The 17,072-nt window shown below is 47.1% G+C and overlaps 1 protein-coding gene across 1 annotated transcript; it reads left to right on the top strand.

The window, feature by feature from the left end:
- Positions 1 to 4,573: 4,573 nt before the first annotated feature.
- On the top strand, positions 4,574 to 10,647 carry PtA15_14A468 (uncharacterized protein; the record flags this gene model as incomplete). The annotated part of the gene is made up of 14 exons (XM_053163187.1): positions 4,574 to 4,986; positions 5,072 to 7,404; positions 7,493 to 7,542; positions 7,645 to 8,355; positions 8,459 to 8,617; positions 8,699 to 9,241; positions 9,321 to 9,329; positions 9,409 to 9,469; positions 9,526 to 9,616; positions 9,696 to 9,714; positions 9,791 to 9,946; positions 10,034 to 10,065; positions 10,196 to 10,262; positions 10,387 to 10,647. The coding sequence occupies 14 exons, from the start codon at positions 4,574 to 4,576 to the stop codon at positions 10,645 to 10,647; spliced, it is 4,905 nt and encodes a 1,634-aa protein (XP_053027139.1).
- Positions 10,648 to 17,072: the final 6,425 nt, after the last annotated feature.

Raw genomic sequence — 17,072 nt, 5'->3', positions numbered from 1 at the left:
ATGACCGCACATTGAGCGGTGTACACATCCATGATCCCACTCAATCACCAGAAATTGAGCGGGATACACATCCTACTCAATGACCGGACATCAAGCGGGATACACATCCCACTCAATCACCGGCCCCCAATGGTGTACACCGTACATACCCTGCTTAATGACCAGTCACAGAGTGGGGTACACACCCTTGATGACCGGCCATTGTTGAGCAAAGTACACACCCCAACATCCCACTTGATGACCAGACATTGAGTGGGGTGATCATTATGGCCAGTGTCAAAATAAAAGTGTTTTGCCTGATAAGAAGTGGCGCTCTGCCTCTTTTCTATATCACTCTGGGTTTGTATATTGGTTACTGGCGCTGGTTTTCCGCAATGCACAAATCTCTTCAGCACTCTGCTATGAGTCTAATATGATCCGTCTAGTCTGCGTAAGATTCAGCCGCTCCGCTTGCACACAGCAAAACTCCACAAGTAAGAATTTGGGTGGTAAAAAACTCTCTGTAGTATAGCAATACACAAAAATTGCATTCCAAATAGCAGTAACTACAGTAATACCGTAAAGTGAGTATTATATAGAATGATAGAGGAAGAAGTGAGAGAAAAGCCCCCAAAAATTCCCTATTCCTCCACTCCCTCCACCCGCATAACTACGCTCCCAGCTGACGTTGCCCGTGTCCTTCCTCTCCCGCACTCTCCAAACTCCGCATGCATCACTTCTCAGCCTAGTACCTCTCCAACGCCTGTTCTCCCACACCCTCTGACTAGCCTCCAACCCCAGTCTCTACCTGGCGCTTCCGCCCCAACATCATCTGCTTTGATGCCGTCCACTTCCACTGCCCCAGTTCACCTGGTGCCAGTCCACATTATTCAGTCCTTCCAAGAGTCCAGAAGAAGTCCTACTCCAACCATTCCGCTAAGTCCGCGTGTCCGGAGCGTGGCTCAAACCCCAGTCCCCTTGTCCCCATTTGAGTCTCTGGTCCCGCCGCTTGCCTGTTTGCCAAATTTCCACGTGCTTTTGTAGCAGTACATTCAAGGTTTTCCCTCAGCCTACATATGAGATGCATAAGCACGCATACTTATTGTCTTGTTTTTTAGATATGTAGACTGAGAATTTGCTCAGCAGCCCCACTGCATTCCCTCATGTGCTGCGGTGAGAGGACATTATACGCTGCTTGCCGATATAAATTACCACACCGGCCATTGCACGGGATGTGTACTCCACTTGGTGACTGGCCTACATTACCCCCACTTGATGGCTGATCATTGGGTGGGGTGCCCATCCCACTCAATGGCTGATCATCAAGTGGGATCATGGATGTGTACCCCGCTCAATGTGCAGTCGTTGAGAGGGGTGTGTACTCCACTTGATTTACGGTCATCAAGAGTGGTGTGTATACCCCACTCAATTGGCAATGACCGGTCACTTTCAAAATATAGTGGTGGTACCCGCCTCAAGTACTGCTGGTACCTGTTGGCGGGTGCCGTGTCCGGGCCCAGGTGTCTAAATATATTCAAATATTCAAATTTGCAGGCAGTACCCATACCCGGGTCCAAATGGCCATCTCTAGTACCTGTACAGGTACCCGCGGCAAAAGGTTGTCTCCAGAAAAACTTTTGCCTCCCAGAGGGCCCCGTTGTAAGTCCTCCAAATTCTGTTGATATTAATATTGTTGGTGATGGGGTATGTAGACCCGACCACTAGCACAGAGTAACCAGGCCCTTGTATCAGTTTGGAACCCACTAGTGGTGGGTCCAAGTCTGGGTATCTGAATATGCTCAAAATCCCCACAGGTACGGGGTACCCACACCCGCCATGGGTACCCAGTTCCACTTGGCAATCTCTAGTTGTAAGTCAAATGAGGATTAGTAAGTGAGAAGAGAAAAAAATTATGGAGCTCACACGGTCCCAGACCATAGGCATTCTGGTGAGGCAAAAGTGCTATAGAGTTTCCCTTATGGTGGTCCGTAAAATCTCAAGCAGAAAAAGGATCAAAACAATGGTAGTGGGGTGAGGGTGGATTTTTTTGACATGACAGAGGGAGTGTATACCCTTGGCAGAGGTGTAGGGATGAGAATTGGGGGAATAAGGTCAAACAAAAGGTGCGGAGACTGAGAGGAGGAGAAGGGATGCACAAGGTCCAACTATGAACATGGCAGGATTGAAGGTCGGATGTGCAAAACAGAATAAGCCAATAAGCTCAAAGGCTTGGCCAAACCCAGGGAATAAGGATCAGGATCAATAATGCTCAGAAAAATGATGGTATCCTCCTGGTATCAGGATGGAAATTGTGTGGGGGAACTTGTCCAAGCTCAAGCGGAGATTGAACTACAGGCTAAGATAAGCAGTGTGCGCCTGACCCTTGTTTCTGATGCACATCCACTGCTATGACAACAACAACTGTTGGAAAACAACCAGAACAACCAAACAACAACTGCACAACAGCCTGCAACCAAAAAACAGCCAAGAGCGCAACTCCCAAAGCAGAGGCAATCCACAGAAAAGAGAAAAGAGAAGTAAAAAATGGAAAACATAACTGGAAAGAGAACCAAAAGAAACATATCCACCAAAGAAATGTGATGAAACTGAACCTGAATTGGCGGAGGCAGAGTCCCAAACCTTGAATATCTTGGAAGAGGAGGAGGCAGATCTCAAGATCCCAATCCCAAAACCTCTTGAGTGCGGTCCAGTAGTCCTGTGCCAATTCTTGCATTCTGCCGCTTGTACCAGTCTAAACACCACCCCATAGCTACCTTTTTCCTCCTTCCCCCCATGCTTGTCTGATTCTGTTCCCACGCAATTTGGCCCTAGTCCAACATCTACATGCTACACTCTGAGGCTCTGCTCCTCTCTGATGCTTGACCTCCCACATCCTCTGTTTAGCCCCCAACAGTCAGTCTCTCACCAGCTCCACCTGCTGGTGGAAACTGCTTCAGCTTCCCATGCTCACCTGCTTCTGCGCTGCTGCTATCCCGTTCACGCCTGTGTTATGCTGCAGTCCAGCTCTTGCACTCTGCTCTAGTCCAACCTCCTATGAGCTGTCCCGCTCCATTCTTTCTGTGCATGCAGCTTTCCATATGTTTTTGATTGTGCTTTCTGACGCCACCCTCAGTGCTTATGTCAACAAATGCGCGGTGAACTCAGCAGCGCGTACATTCCCGCCTGTGCTATTGCCGAGTGGACATTACATCAACACAGGTCCATATAAATCACCACACCGCTCTGCACTTGCAGGATTGGATGGTGTGGGAATTTCTGATCCAAGGAAGAACCATCATAGTTGTGATCATTTTCAGTTCTGAGTTCCTGAGTCTGGTGGAGTCTGTTCTGCTTCATAGCTTGATTGTGATCCTCAACAACAGAACCAACACATCGCCAAGTATCCAACTTTTATTTTCCTCTCAAAATCCAACCCCTCCACAGCTATATTTCTGATATTTCCAAGCTCATCATCTGGACCACAACTGAGGGCAGCTTAAACAGCATCTCTTCCCCTCTCCCAACTGCCTCTGCCTAGGACAGATGGAGTCTCATAGCAGCTAAAATAATTTTGGCCAGTATCTGAATGGAGCATAGTGGAGCTACATTACTACTGCAGTGCTTTTACATAGCAGTCAGTGATTGCCTGATACTATTCCCTGGAAATAAAGGGGCCTCTATCAGCGCTCTTTGAATTAGCAGTACCATTTAACTATTAAAAAAAATAGAAGAGCACTGTTAGAGCACTTGAGCATAGCATAGCGGCCCTTAGCAGCGCTATGGCCAACAGCATTGTGCCAGGTGAGGCACTATGCAACAATAAAATGGCAGATAGCGCATGCTACCATTATTTTAGCTTAGCAGACCAGTTTTGCCTTTGAAACTGTTGTAAATGCAAACTCATTGGCCCGTTGGCAGAGCAAAGACAAGTGAAATTCCAACAGTTGGCCAGGGTGCCACCAGCACGGTTTACCCACAGACACTGTTTGTGGTGAGCGGGCCAATTCCTGAAACAGATGTTGGCTTGATGGGAAGCCAAGCCCAAGTCAAGTCTGACTCACCCAACCAGCACACAAGTCCCCCATTGGAGGCCCTGGTACAACCTGGGCTGGCGTAAAGCACCCTTGCTCAAAGTGCAACCTCCAATAATGTCCCAGTATTTGGCCTGTGAGATTCCAATATTCCAATGAACTTTGGCTGGATCTTTTGTCTTTCCAATTTTTACACTGTTCCCAAAGGGCCCCACACATGCCCTTTGGGCACTGAGACTTTTCACACCAAGAGCTGAAGGGAAGCGGAGTACGTATATATATTTTGGTAGAATTGCTGGTGCCTTTTGCAATCAACTATGTAGATTTGAGCAGCCCCCTCTGGGAAGGTTGGGGGGCTAGGGGCTAGGGGTTAAAAGGCCAAGGATGACCCGATGGGAATGGGGGTCAGGTTTTAAGGGGTTGAAGAAACCCATACAAACTGTACAATTTAAATATTTATTCTCCCTGTTAAGTTTCTCGCCGGGCCGGTTGGAAGTTGGAACAGTCGAGGATCGGAGTGAAAGCAACCTTGCAGCCCAAAAGTCAAGCATCCATCGATCGGAATGGTAGATGTCATATTGCACTGGTTTTCAGGTTTCGTTTCGTTTCAAATCAACTTCCAAAAGGTCTTGATCCTTATTACCCTTCTAGCATTCATCTCATCGTGGACGTACAAGCTCAAGGTTCTCAACAAGTATTCGTTCCTTCCGAAGACACCTCAACTTACAAAGACATTCAAGAACCAAGCTGCATTCCGTGATTTGAACCCCAACCTACTCCTGAATTCCAAGCATCTCTTCAGCAATCATGACCATTTCAATAATTATCTCGACGAGTTTCTCAGCGCGATCAGAGTTTTCGGGTTCTTGGAGAAACCCGTTTTTCATGAGTTGGCTCGACATCTCCAAACACGTCGGTTATTGGCAGGTGATACGTTAAGCTTAGATGAGGATAAATCGTTTTATATTGTTGTAGAGTTGAGTTTTTTTTTAAAAAAAATATGACTCGCATTGCTCCTTATACTGATGTTGAGGTCGCCCCGCACAAAAAAACAACAACAGCGGATCTGTCCAAGTCTTTGCTCAAACTTCTGATCGAGCCCGTCCAGGCCAGAACCCTGGCTCACCAGCCGGCGACGCATACAACGATCGACTGGCGTATGATAATGAAGATGACAATGGTTTTCAACTCTTGAATGTTGTCGAATCCGGTGGTACACTCAGCAGTCTTTTTACTATCCTCAGCTTGTTGACCGAGGGCGTAAAGTTAAGATACGAAGAAGATGAAAGCCAGACCGATGAACCATTTTCGCCGCATTTTGTCGACAGCTCCCCAAAGCAGTCCCATGGATCGCATCATCTGCCGACTACCTCAAGCACACCGGTTCCACCCGCCACATCTTTACCCTCGGAAATCGAAAAAAATCACGGAGACCAGCAGGCTATCAACTCCATTGAGTCGGCCCGTGACGACCAAAGAAAATTTCCTGATTGGAATAAAGATAATAATGAGGATGGCGCTGATACAGATGATGATGGACAGTCCGTGGAGACCAGTCGGAGAAGTACTTACACTTCAAAAACCGCCACTCGACAATCGCCCAATCGTCTTGCCTCACACCAAGGCTCTAGGAAAGACGCTTCACAATTTCCTCCAGCGCCCGAGACTGGTAATCAATTGCCAGACAGAAACTGCGATCACGGGTTCGACCGCAGAAACGATCGCTATGCTAGCTTCAGCCCACTTCCGCAGCACCATGGAAGTCCCTATGCCACAGATCCAACCCCCAAGAAGTCGCGTGAACCCTACCCCAGGCATATCCGTGATGACATTTTCGAGAATGCTCAACCCAAAGAAGCGACTATAGCTAGAGCTACCAAAGATACCACTTTGGCCGTCATACCTTCGGAAGCATTCAAACGATTGACATGGAAATTTCCTAACGCTGTAGCGCACATTGTCCAGGTCATCCTGGCCCGTCTCCAGCGAGTAACTTTTTTAACGTCCCATCGGTACTTGGGACTGACCAAAGAGCTACTACGAACCGAAAAAGCGTTCAACGAAATTGCGTGTTATCCACTTCCTCCATCATTTTATGAAGATGGTGGGATGATTCGACTACGACACCGGTTCATGCCGAGTAGCAAGCTGGCCGACGAACCCTACGTTAAAGCTGGGGGTCACATTAACTCAGAATACAACGTGAATTCAGCCTCCCGTTCCTCAATGAATGAGTTTTTCAAACAGAGCGCGGCCAAAAATGAACCTCAGCAATCATGGAGTGACCTGTATGTAGACATTTCCAGATCTACACCCCACCATGGCGCTTGGAGTCCAGATTCTAGTGGCGAACACTATCCAAGGCGAAGGTCTCGACACCGATATAGCAATCTTTCGCACGATTTATCTGCTCCATTCCAGATGCCTCTCTCTACGACAAATCATTTGCATGAAGATCTTGCGTTGCGAGAGCTGGTGATGAAGAGCATCGCCAAATCGATTGGTTTGGTTCAGCAACCACCCTCCAAAAACCGGGGGTCTCACAAAGGCTCAGCCAGTCACGTGCATCCCTCGTCCCCGACTCCATTCTCCAGTGCATCGAGAGCAGGATTCTCACCTGACCCATCGCTCCAGGGTAGTGTCGGTGGTAAATCAGCTCTTCGACCCGGATTTCGGTCAGGATTAGGTTCGTTATCGTATCTCAAGACATTGGGAGATTCATCGCGTGAAAGACGAGATGAATTTCAGGACACCGCTAGTAGCGTGGCGTCCTCCTCAGCAATGCTGGACGAGGAAGAAGAGAAAGAAGATTTGCCAAACGAGGTCGAGATCATGTATTTCCCCAAAGATAGTACGTTGGTCAAAGCCGGCGAACGGAACGCGGGCTTGTACTTCGTTATCGATGGCTTCCTCGATGTGTTCATGCCCCCTGAACATGACAAGATGAGCAAAAGTAACATAAGCTCTGAGAAACCCGAATTCAAGAAAGGACACCAACCACAAACAAGACCAGGATCGAAAGGAAGAAATGACTCCGGTGATACCGATTTCAGCCGTTTAAGCAGCGACCATGCTAAAACCCAAAAATCGAAGCCCACCAAATCCACTCGAAATCAGAGCAAATCGACGGCTGTACCGAAGGCCTCCAACCAAAAGGCTCAACAAAAAACTGAGCCCAAAAAAGAGCAAACCAAATTGTTCACTATCAAGCCTGGCGGAATCGCCGGATACCTCGCTTCGATCTCTGGCTTCCCTAGTTATGTTGATATTCGGGCCAAAACTGATGTTTACGTTGGGTTCTTGTCGGCTAAAGCCCTTGAGCGCATAATGGATCGGAGACCAATTGTATTGCTGACCTTGGCCAAGAGATTGATCAGCTTATTGTCCCCTTTGGGTTTGTAATCATTTTCATACACCGTTTGAACTTTTTTTATCCATGGCAGATGTGCTGAGTCTTATGCTTATTACGTGCTTCCTACCAGTTCTTCATATCGACACAGCGTTGGAATGGATGGCCGTCGACGCTGGTCAGGTAAGTCATTGTATTGAAAAACTCTAGGCCCGCTTCAAAAAAAACCATCCGTTGAGGCTGATGTGCTCTCTGTTTTCAATGAAATTCATGTCCATTTTTTAGATCATATATCGCGAAGGAGATAGCAGCGACAATTTATATATAGTCATTGGTGGTCGATTACGTTCTATTTCTGAACAAAATGACGGCGGGGTAGAAATCTTAGCGGAGTATGGACAAGGTGAAAGTATTGGCGAGCTGGATTGCATTACGAACACGAGTCGAAAGTCGACATTGCACGCAATTCGCGATAGCGAATTGGTTCGAATTCCCATGACCTTGTTCAATGCGATTTCAATCAGACATCCCGCGATCACCATTCAAGTTTCGAGATTGATCGCGTCTCGAGTCCGCTGTGAGGTTGACGCTAGCAAGTCAAACTCTCTCAAGAGTCGATTCCACGGGCCGGATTACGCTGTTAGCAAGAATCTGACGGGTACTGCTGGGGCAGATGAACCTGGAAGAGGTTCGATACGTGATTTGGGGATGAGCAACTTTAATCTAAAGACCGTCGCAATCATTCCCAATACCAAGGAGGTGCCGATCGTCGAGTTTGCGACGAGACTCAAAGCCGCACTTAGCCAGATGAATGCAAGCACGAAGATGTTGGACCAATCTGCTATTTTGTCGGTCCTCGGACGACACGCGTTTAGTCGATTGGGGAAATTGAAACTCACGGGATGGCTTGCCGAACTGGAGCAGAAGTTTAGAATCGTGCTATACGTGGCAGATACAGCCGTTAACGCTCCTTGGACCCAAACGTGCATCAGACAAGTGAGTGGGATCAATTATTACTTTTAGCTTATATTCGATCAAACTTCGTCGTGTATTTCCAAAGGGTGTTGACTTCTTTTCTCTTGCGCCAATCGCACACAAGGCTGATTATATCATGGTAGTCTGTGATGGAGGAAGTCAGCCTGAAATTGGGGAATACGAACGACTTTTGAGTGGTATGAAAATAACTGCTCGAAAGGAGTTGGTCCTTCTCCACCCCGATCGCAATGTGCCTGCAGGTTCTACGCGGCCTTGGCTCAAAGTAAGCAAAAAATTAATCAAGCAAATAACATGCAATCATCAACTGTGCAGATTGACACTTCTGGGTTTGATAAATTTGTAGAACAGGCCTTGGTTACACGCCCACCATCACGTTGAAATGGCCGGCGCCACGCCTTTGAACAACAATCATCTCGATGAGCTCCTCCCACTGACAGCGCTGAGACAACTGAAAAGACGAGTTCAGACGCGACTATCGAAATATCGAGGCTATCAGATGCCCAGTGAATTCCAGATTATCAAACGAGGGTTGGCAACCAACGACTTTGCAAGACTAGCGAGACGACTATGCGGGAAATCGATCGCAGTCGTCTTGGGAGGTGGCGGAGCGAGAGGGATCAGCCATATCGGAGTCATCAAAGCCTTGACAGAAAATAATATCCCGATTGATATGATTGGCGGCACTTCGATCGGTTCCTTTATTGGCGGTTTATATGCAAGAAACTCCGACTTGATCTCTACTCTGGGAAGAGCCAAGACCTTTAGCGCCAGGATTGCTACGTATTGGCGATTATTGACCGATTTGACATATCCTGTCGTCGCATATACTACTGGCCATGAGTTCAATCGGGGTATTTACAAATCATTTTATGATTACCATATTGAGGTACTTGCATTTCTTGTTCCTTCGAAGCAAATTATTTGCAGCTTATCTTTAACTAATATTGCCTGCTTTTGCCTTGAAGGATTTTTGGGTTGGTTTTTTCCCGAAGAGCGCTATCAAACCACATGTATACGATTTACTGAGGAATACATTGGGCTTTGTGCCTTTAGTTGCCATTTTGGGCAAATACGACTAATATCACTTGGTCCCGTATGGAAGTACACACCACCGGTGAGTCTACAATGACAGAACGAGCATGCAGCGTACTGATTTTGTGGTTGAGGTAGGATATGCATGGAGGTATATCAGAGCTTCGATGTCGTTGGCGGGGCTTTTACCACCTTTGTGTGATGATGGAGACATGTTGGTTGATGGAGGGTATGTTAAAAAGCCCGATTGAATTGCATCGAAGCTTGGTATACTGGACTGATCACTCTCATATAAATCGCCGATTTAGCTATATTGATAACTTACCAGTAAGTCTGCCCGCAAACATCGAGCTTTGTTCAACTTAGGTTAACGGGACCCAATCGCCGGAAAATTCTTTTTCAGGTCTCGGTAATGCTTAGGATGGGTGCAGATTCAGTCTTTGCAGTAGATGTCGGATCGATCGATGATACTTCCCCTCGGAACTTTCCTGAGTCGCTCTCTGGATGGTGGTTGTTGATCAGAAGATTGAATCCATGGTCTTCGGCTTACCAAATCCCAGCAAGTCACCATCCCTCACTCTGGCAAAAGCGAGTCGGAAAATCAAAGAACTAATCATGTCGATCTGTCTTCCTTTTGTTCTATCAGACCATGACAGATATTCAAAGTCGTTTGACGTAGTAAGATTCTTTCGACTGTTTACTCATCCAATGCTTTCCCTCATCTAGCATCTTTCCTGCCTTTGACTTTGATTCTTATTGTTCTATTGATATTTGTCAAATTTTACTTGACTTGATTTGTTCATTACAGTGTGTCGAGTGTAAAAACTTTGGAGGATGCTAAAGCCACCCCCGGTGTGCTCTACATGCGAATGCCTGTAAGATCTAAACCGGCCTCCTTCCATCTTTTAGCGTTGGCAAAGCAATTGCCACTGCAGATGCCCCGCGAAAACAAAGAGCGAAGTTTTATACTAACGGATTCCTTTTTTGCTTCTTCTGAAGGTGACTGAGTTCACAACCTTAGGATTTGGCCGGTTCGAAGAGATCCTCAAGAAAGGATACGAGGCAGCCAAGGAGATGTTGAAAGAGCTGGACTCGGAAGGGAAATTACCGACCGGATTGGATGATGGTACAAATGGATCTGATTCGATCATCGGCATACCGGGTCACGAGCCTTATCACACCTCCAAGAATGGTGGCAATGGATCCATGTCAGAGATTAGTAAAAGACAACGACTCAACGTCAGGCGCAATAGTGTTTGAAGCTTAGCTTGACCATCATTCCTTCCTCTATCACCAAAACCTTGCCATCAGTAAGTACATAAGTAAAATAGTTTGTATATATGTAAATTTTGCATCCGTTTCTTCTCGTCTTTTCATGCTAAAAATACATCAAAATAGAACCTTCATATCCCTCAAATAATTCTATTCCGCGCAATACAAAAAGCCAAACAGAAGCGCCCAATGGGGGGCTCGAACCCCCGACATTTCGGTTGACACCGAGGAGTGCACCTCGCATAAAAGCCGAATGCTCTACCGACTGAGCTAACCGGGCTACCGGTGACAGCTCCCGAGAGACCGATGATTATATTCCACCTCTCTGAAATGGTTCATGTTCATCCTGACGCAAAGAGTTACCTTGACAAGCTGAGAAATGCTATTGGTTTTTTTCCCTGGTTGGTCACGGTGCCTAGAGTGCAAGACCTTTCTCAGCTGTAACATGCTGTGTCGATTGGTGTTGTTGATTCTGATGATGATATTCTGTCGATCTTCAATCAGCGCCCGTCGCGATTCATGGCGGTCGGCTATCATCCCTCCCCATCACTCACGTGATCTGATAGCTCTCGCTTATGCACAAGACAAGTTCCGCGTGTAAATTTGGGCTTCAGGCGCTTTAGTTTTTGACAGGAACTGTGAATTCTTTCAGGTTCAAAAATGATTCCTTTTCAGTCTAATCTCTCATCATTTTCTCGTGCAATAATTTTTCCATTTCTACATATGCTCTTTGTAAGATCAGAATTTCTTCTGATCCGTTTCAGTAAGGAGGAGCTTGACCTGTTTGTCACACGGTACAAACGCATATTTAACTTGCGCGTGGTGTCCGAGACGCTTTCGAAAGAACTGTAGGTGAGCAGAGGTGCGATGGACATGGAACCACCTTCTTCCCATTTTTCACCGCGGTATTGATGGACGTGACGTTCACGTTGTTCTGCTTTCTTATCGAATAGTAGGGGTCGTCATCGGCAAATACAACGCCATCCATGCTTTCAAACATCAGCTGGACCTTGAAGCGCGTCCCGTCCTCGCTCCCGGACAAATTGTCCGAGGACCGACAATCGTAACGAGATTTGATTTTGAAGAACGGTTGCAACTCGTTTGGATAGGCCACCACGCAACGCGTCGCGATTTCTTGGCAGATGAGGTTTAGATGGCGATCGCGGCATAGTGCGCAGCCATCTCTTGTAGGAAGTTGAGGCACGCGGGGTGGATCCTAATTGAGTAGCAACTTCCGTTGTTGCAGTCCACAACAAAGTCGCGCGGGTTTTTCTGTTCCTGACAAGGTATTGTCGATGTCTAAATAATATCTTTTTCTTGGGGGTGCCTTGCTCAAGAGTAGGCTCGCAAAGTGTTACCTTGCGCTCGCGGATCCAGTCCTCGAAGCCTTCAGTGATAACCGTCAAGCACCAAGTGCTCGACTGTCTCGGACCCTTTGAACAGCTCTTTGAGCGATCCTTTACCAGCGTCCTCGGTGCTTGCAGCAAGTGAGCTGACCGTGAAAGGCTGAGCAACGTTATTGAATCCGATTTGTGGTGCTAGCAGCGTGATCCTCGGTCGTGGCAGGAGACGTCCGCAACTGAGATGGTCTCTACAGTAGGACTGTTCAGAATTTGAGGGTGAGTGCTGATGTTGCTTACGCTGCACTGCTTGCTGGTTTTGGAAATTACTTTAGTCAAGTTAGCCCTCGACCGCATATTGCCTTACTGCGCACCCCTTATATCTGATGTTCTGAGGTACCAATATTGCCAAAAGTTTCAGAGCGCAGAGAATATGCATCATTCTATAAACCCTGCAGTCCTTAGACTTCTGGGAAATTTATCAAAAAAGATATTCAATAATTAGCCAGATTGTTCCTATTAAGGCTGCCCGCCCCCCCTATATCTCATGTTTGGTGTTTACCCCATTGCTATAAATTTAATGGCGCACAGAATATACACCATAGAAACATTTCTGAAATTTTTAGACTCTTTAAATGTGTTACAAAAAAGTTATACATTTAGCAGTCATTTTTCTACTAAGCACACCACGTACCCGCCACGTACCTATTTTTTTCTCTCAAAAATTTCAAACGAAGCTTCTAATGCATGTTTAAATGTTCCCCCAATTTTTTGGAACCCTGGTACATGTAAAAAAAAAGATATCCCCTTAGTACACACTTGGGAAAAGGGGGTATGCAAAAAATTAACGGGTTTACTTCGCGCACGGAGGGAAACTCGTTGCGCACGGGAATTTCCGTTGACTCAACATCACGTGACGTCGGGCCCCCCTCCGTGCGCGCCACCAGCTCCCATCAAAAAACTATCCGCACACGGGGGTGCCGTGCGGTGACAGGTGGCCGGGTTGAGACACTCCGGCCATCCGGAGGAAACAAAACCCTTGATGACCGGCACAGACCGGTCATCGAGAGACTACATCCCTCTCGATGACCGGTACAAACCGGTCATCGGGAGGCTACAATCCTCTCAATGACCGGAATAGACCGGTCATCGGGAGGCTACATCCTTCTCGATGACCGGAATAGACCGGTCACCGAGAGGCTACATCCCTCTCGATGACCGGAATAGACCGGTCATCGAGAGGCTACATCCTTCTCGATGACCGGAATAGACCGGTCATCGAGAGGGTAGATCACATCTCTCTCGATGACCGGTACAGACCGGTCATGGGGAGGCTACATCCCTCTCAATGACCGGAATAGACCGGTCATCGGGAGGCTACATCCCTCTTGATGACCGGAATAGACCGGTCATCGGGAGGCTACATCCCTCTTGATGACCGGCATAGACCGGTCATCGGGAGGCTACATCCCTCTAGATGACCGGAATAGACCGGTCATCAGGAGGTTACATCCCTCCCGATGACCGGAGTAGACCGGTCAGCGAGAGGATACATCTCTCTCAATGACCGGCATTCCGGTCATCGAGAGAACACATCTTTCTCAATGACCGGCATTCTGGTCATCAAGAGAACACATCTCTCTCAATGACCGGCATTCCGGTCATCGAGAGAACACATCCCTCTCGATGACTGGCATAGACCGGTCATCAAGAGGGATGTGACCTCTCACTAGACCGGTCATCGAGAGGGATGTGTCCCCTCGATGACCGGTCTACTCCGGTCATCGAAAGGGATGTGTCCCCTCGATGACCGGTCTACTCCGGTCATCCATCGGGAGGGATGTAACCTCCCGATGACCGGTCTATTCCGGTCATTGAGAGGGATGTAGCCTCTTGATGACCGGTCTATTCCGGTCATCGAGAGGGATGTAGCCTCTTGGTGACCGGTCTATTCCGGTCATCGAGAAGGATGTAGCCTCCTGATGACCAGTCTATTCCGGTCATCGAGAGGATTGTAGCCTCCCGATGACCGGTTTGTACCGGTGGATGTGTCCTCTTGATGACCGGAATGCCGGTCATCGAGAGAGATGTGATATACCCTCTCAATGACCGGTCTGTGCCGGTCATCGAGGGCATTGTTTCCTCCGGATGGCCGGAGTGCTTCACCCCAGCCACCTGTCAGTGTCACCGCACGGCACCCCCGTGTGCGGATAGTTTTTTGAGGGGAGCTGGTGGCGCGCACGGAGGGGGGCCCGACGTCACGTGACGTCAAGTCAACGGAAATTCCCGTGCGCAACGAGTTTCCCTCCGTGCGCGAAGTAAACCCAAAAATTAATCAAATCATTTAAAGTTGCTTTTTTGGAATTTTAACCGATGCAAATTGCTCTCCTTTAAATAACCACGATGGGCTATGCCACCGCACACTGTACCGAACGTCGCCAACGCCCTGTTTGTTACCATTCACTATTGCTACCATCACCGTACCAACCCAGCGCCTTCCAGCCACTTTTCCAACCAACTCAGCTTTTTTTCCATTCGCCGCTGGTTTGTTCCTCCCCTTGCCTGCGTTCCTTGTCATCACCCCATAGCTGTCTACTGACATTTCAATTGGTTACACAAACATGTCCCTTGGCCGATAGTTTTTTACAACCATACAGCACTTGCACCGCCTCACTCACCTCACGCCCGTTCTAGACACCACAGTTGCTTTCCTACACACAAGCCCTCTTCTACCATGCCCATCATGCATTTGCCGTTTTGCCCTGCTCGCCTTCCATCAGCTTTATGGACCAAGCACTCCCACCATCTTTCTTTCCATCAATCCTCGCCACCACTGCGCTCGCCCGCCTATGTACTTGTTTCCAGTCACTCGAGTGTTTTTTTACTGCGCAGCTGGTTGGAGAGAAAAGGGATTGTCAAATCAGGAACCCAGAAGAAGAAAAAAGAGTTGAGTCCTAGCGCTGTTTATAACCAACTTCATATTATTTGCGAGACAAAATTAATCCTCTTGGAACGTTATTTAGTTATCTCTCCATGGTCGCCGACAACTACTACAGCGCTCGTGATAAATCTTACAACAGCTGGAACGAATCCGCTCTTTGATCTTGGTTGGAAAGTCATGGTATTGCTGAACCTCTGCGACAAGTGTGAGATGATTATTCTATGGAGGTTGGAGCAAAAGCCAAATGAGACAGGTTTGCCTTTAATAATCCCGGTGTCCATTGATGGTGATTGACAATTAGAATCATATTTTCTCTAGATTCAAAGTGGTCAATTGATCATGGATTACTACCAGGCCGAGAAAGCGAAACGATTTGACTTCTTTTCATAAAAGTATTCCGATTCCGCTTCGAATTCCAGTGAAAACGTCAGATTGGCAGACAATTGAGTGCGCGGTTGGCTGCGTATTCATGGGGTAGAGGTCCCAATGAGCACCAATCGCGAAGAAACACTTCAGTTAATGCACGAAAATTGTAAGTAATTGCTTCAAGTCACATTGACCTTATTCATTCGTGCTTGAAGCTCATTAACCAACTTCGTGACAATTTTGGTCAAGACGGCGAGCCGAAAGGTAAGATCTGTAATATCATTTTCTCAGTTACCAATACATTTTCTTTGAGCAAGTAGGCTCTTGAAGACACTATCAAAAGGATCAAGGAGGCTGTTGGGGCTGGAGGTATCAAGCAAGACGCTGCCAGCTATAAGGAAGCAATCGACGAGATGCCGCACCGGCTGCCGATCGAGCTTAACGCGAGCTCTAAAAAAATCAATCCTATCTTCACGTTCTTCTCCGAACTTAACATTCATGACTTCATCCTAATCTAGACGCCCTGCCAATGGGCGGTCTTCTCGCGAGGGCTTTATTTTTTACCTAATTGCTCAAGTAAATGTCTTACTGCTATGTATCACGGTTGAGCGCCCAGGAAACCAATGATCCAACCTACTGTCATTCCTTCGCAATCATGGCGGGCCATGAATAAGGGATGCGGATTTCTAATTGAAGGATTTTCTGTCCTGCATCAGTCTCCGGAACTACGACGGCTTACATCTATTGAGACCGTCGAGCAGTCAACTAGACAGCCAAACATGATTGCCCTGCCTGTATCTCAAGCTGAGTAGCAACGACCAATACTTGGGTGGAAGCTGATCGGCCGAGGTCTTCCTCTCAGACACACACTCCTCTTTGACTGTGCCAAAGAAGAGCTTGATCATTGGCCCAAAAAAATTAAATACCCTCCATGATGGCCATGCCTCTGATTCGCCAATTGTCCTGTCAAGCTTGTCAATCACATTCATCTGCAGGATCTTCATTACCATGTTTGTCTCTCTCTGATCTATAATAAATTGTCTGGGTGAGGACTAAAGTAAAACTTTAAATATCTTGAAGGTCAGATCTTCAAAAATGAACTCTTCAATTAATTTGATCATCACAGATCCAGAACCAAGTGTTATTCCACAGGAATGTTGTCCCGCTCACACAGGTTATTGTTCATGTCACTGCCCACAAAACTGCTGGTGCAAACTACAATAATAATATCACTGTGATTATCAACTTGTTGGGATGAAGTTGACTGCAAGTGCATATTGAGGGGAAGGTGCCTACTATGCTGAATTTTTGACTCTGGTTTAAATTTGGTTCACCAAGCAATATATTGATTGACATCACTTGGTTCTCCACAACCAGTTGAATTCCTGGAAAAGACTATAGAATTTAGGTATTGCCATTGGAGTTTTGATATGCAGGCTATGCTGATGAGTTTTTGGAGCTGGGTGCCTGGGCAAAGGAGGCTGTGCTGCATTAGTACCAATGCGAGACCTCGGAGTTGCCTGATGATAAATCAGGAGTGTTACAGAAGAAGTGGTTTTTGGTCAGGGGTTCAGGTTAGCACCATGGTATGTAAATTCATGGTGGAGGCTGGAGAATTGCAGGATAGCAAAATGTGATTCAATAAGGGGATCACATGTGGTTCAAAAGCAAGGAATGGGTTTGCACTATACAGAAGGCAGGGGGCTTCCACCCTGCAGCGGCGTAGCCGCTTTGGCCTCTAGTTTAAAGTCTAGATCTCAAATACT

The sequence above is a fragment of the Puccinia triticina genome, chromosome 14A, assembly GCF_026914185.1.
Source record: "Puccinia triticina chromosome 14A, complete sequence".
Lineage (NCBI taxonomy): Eukaryota > Fungi > Basidiomycota > Pucciniomycetes > Pucciniales > Pucciniaceae > Puccinia > Puccinia triticina.
This window is presented reverse-complemented; position numbering and strand designations above follow the sequence as displayed.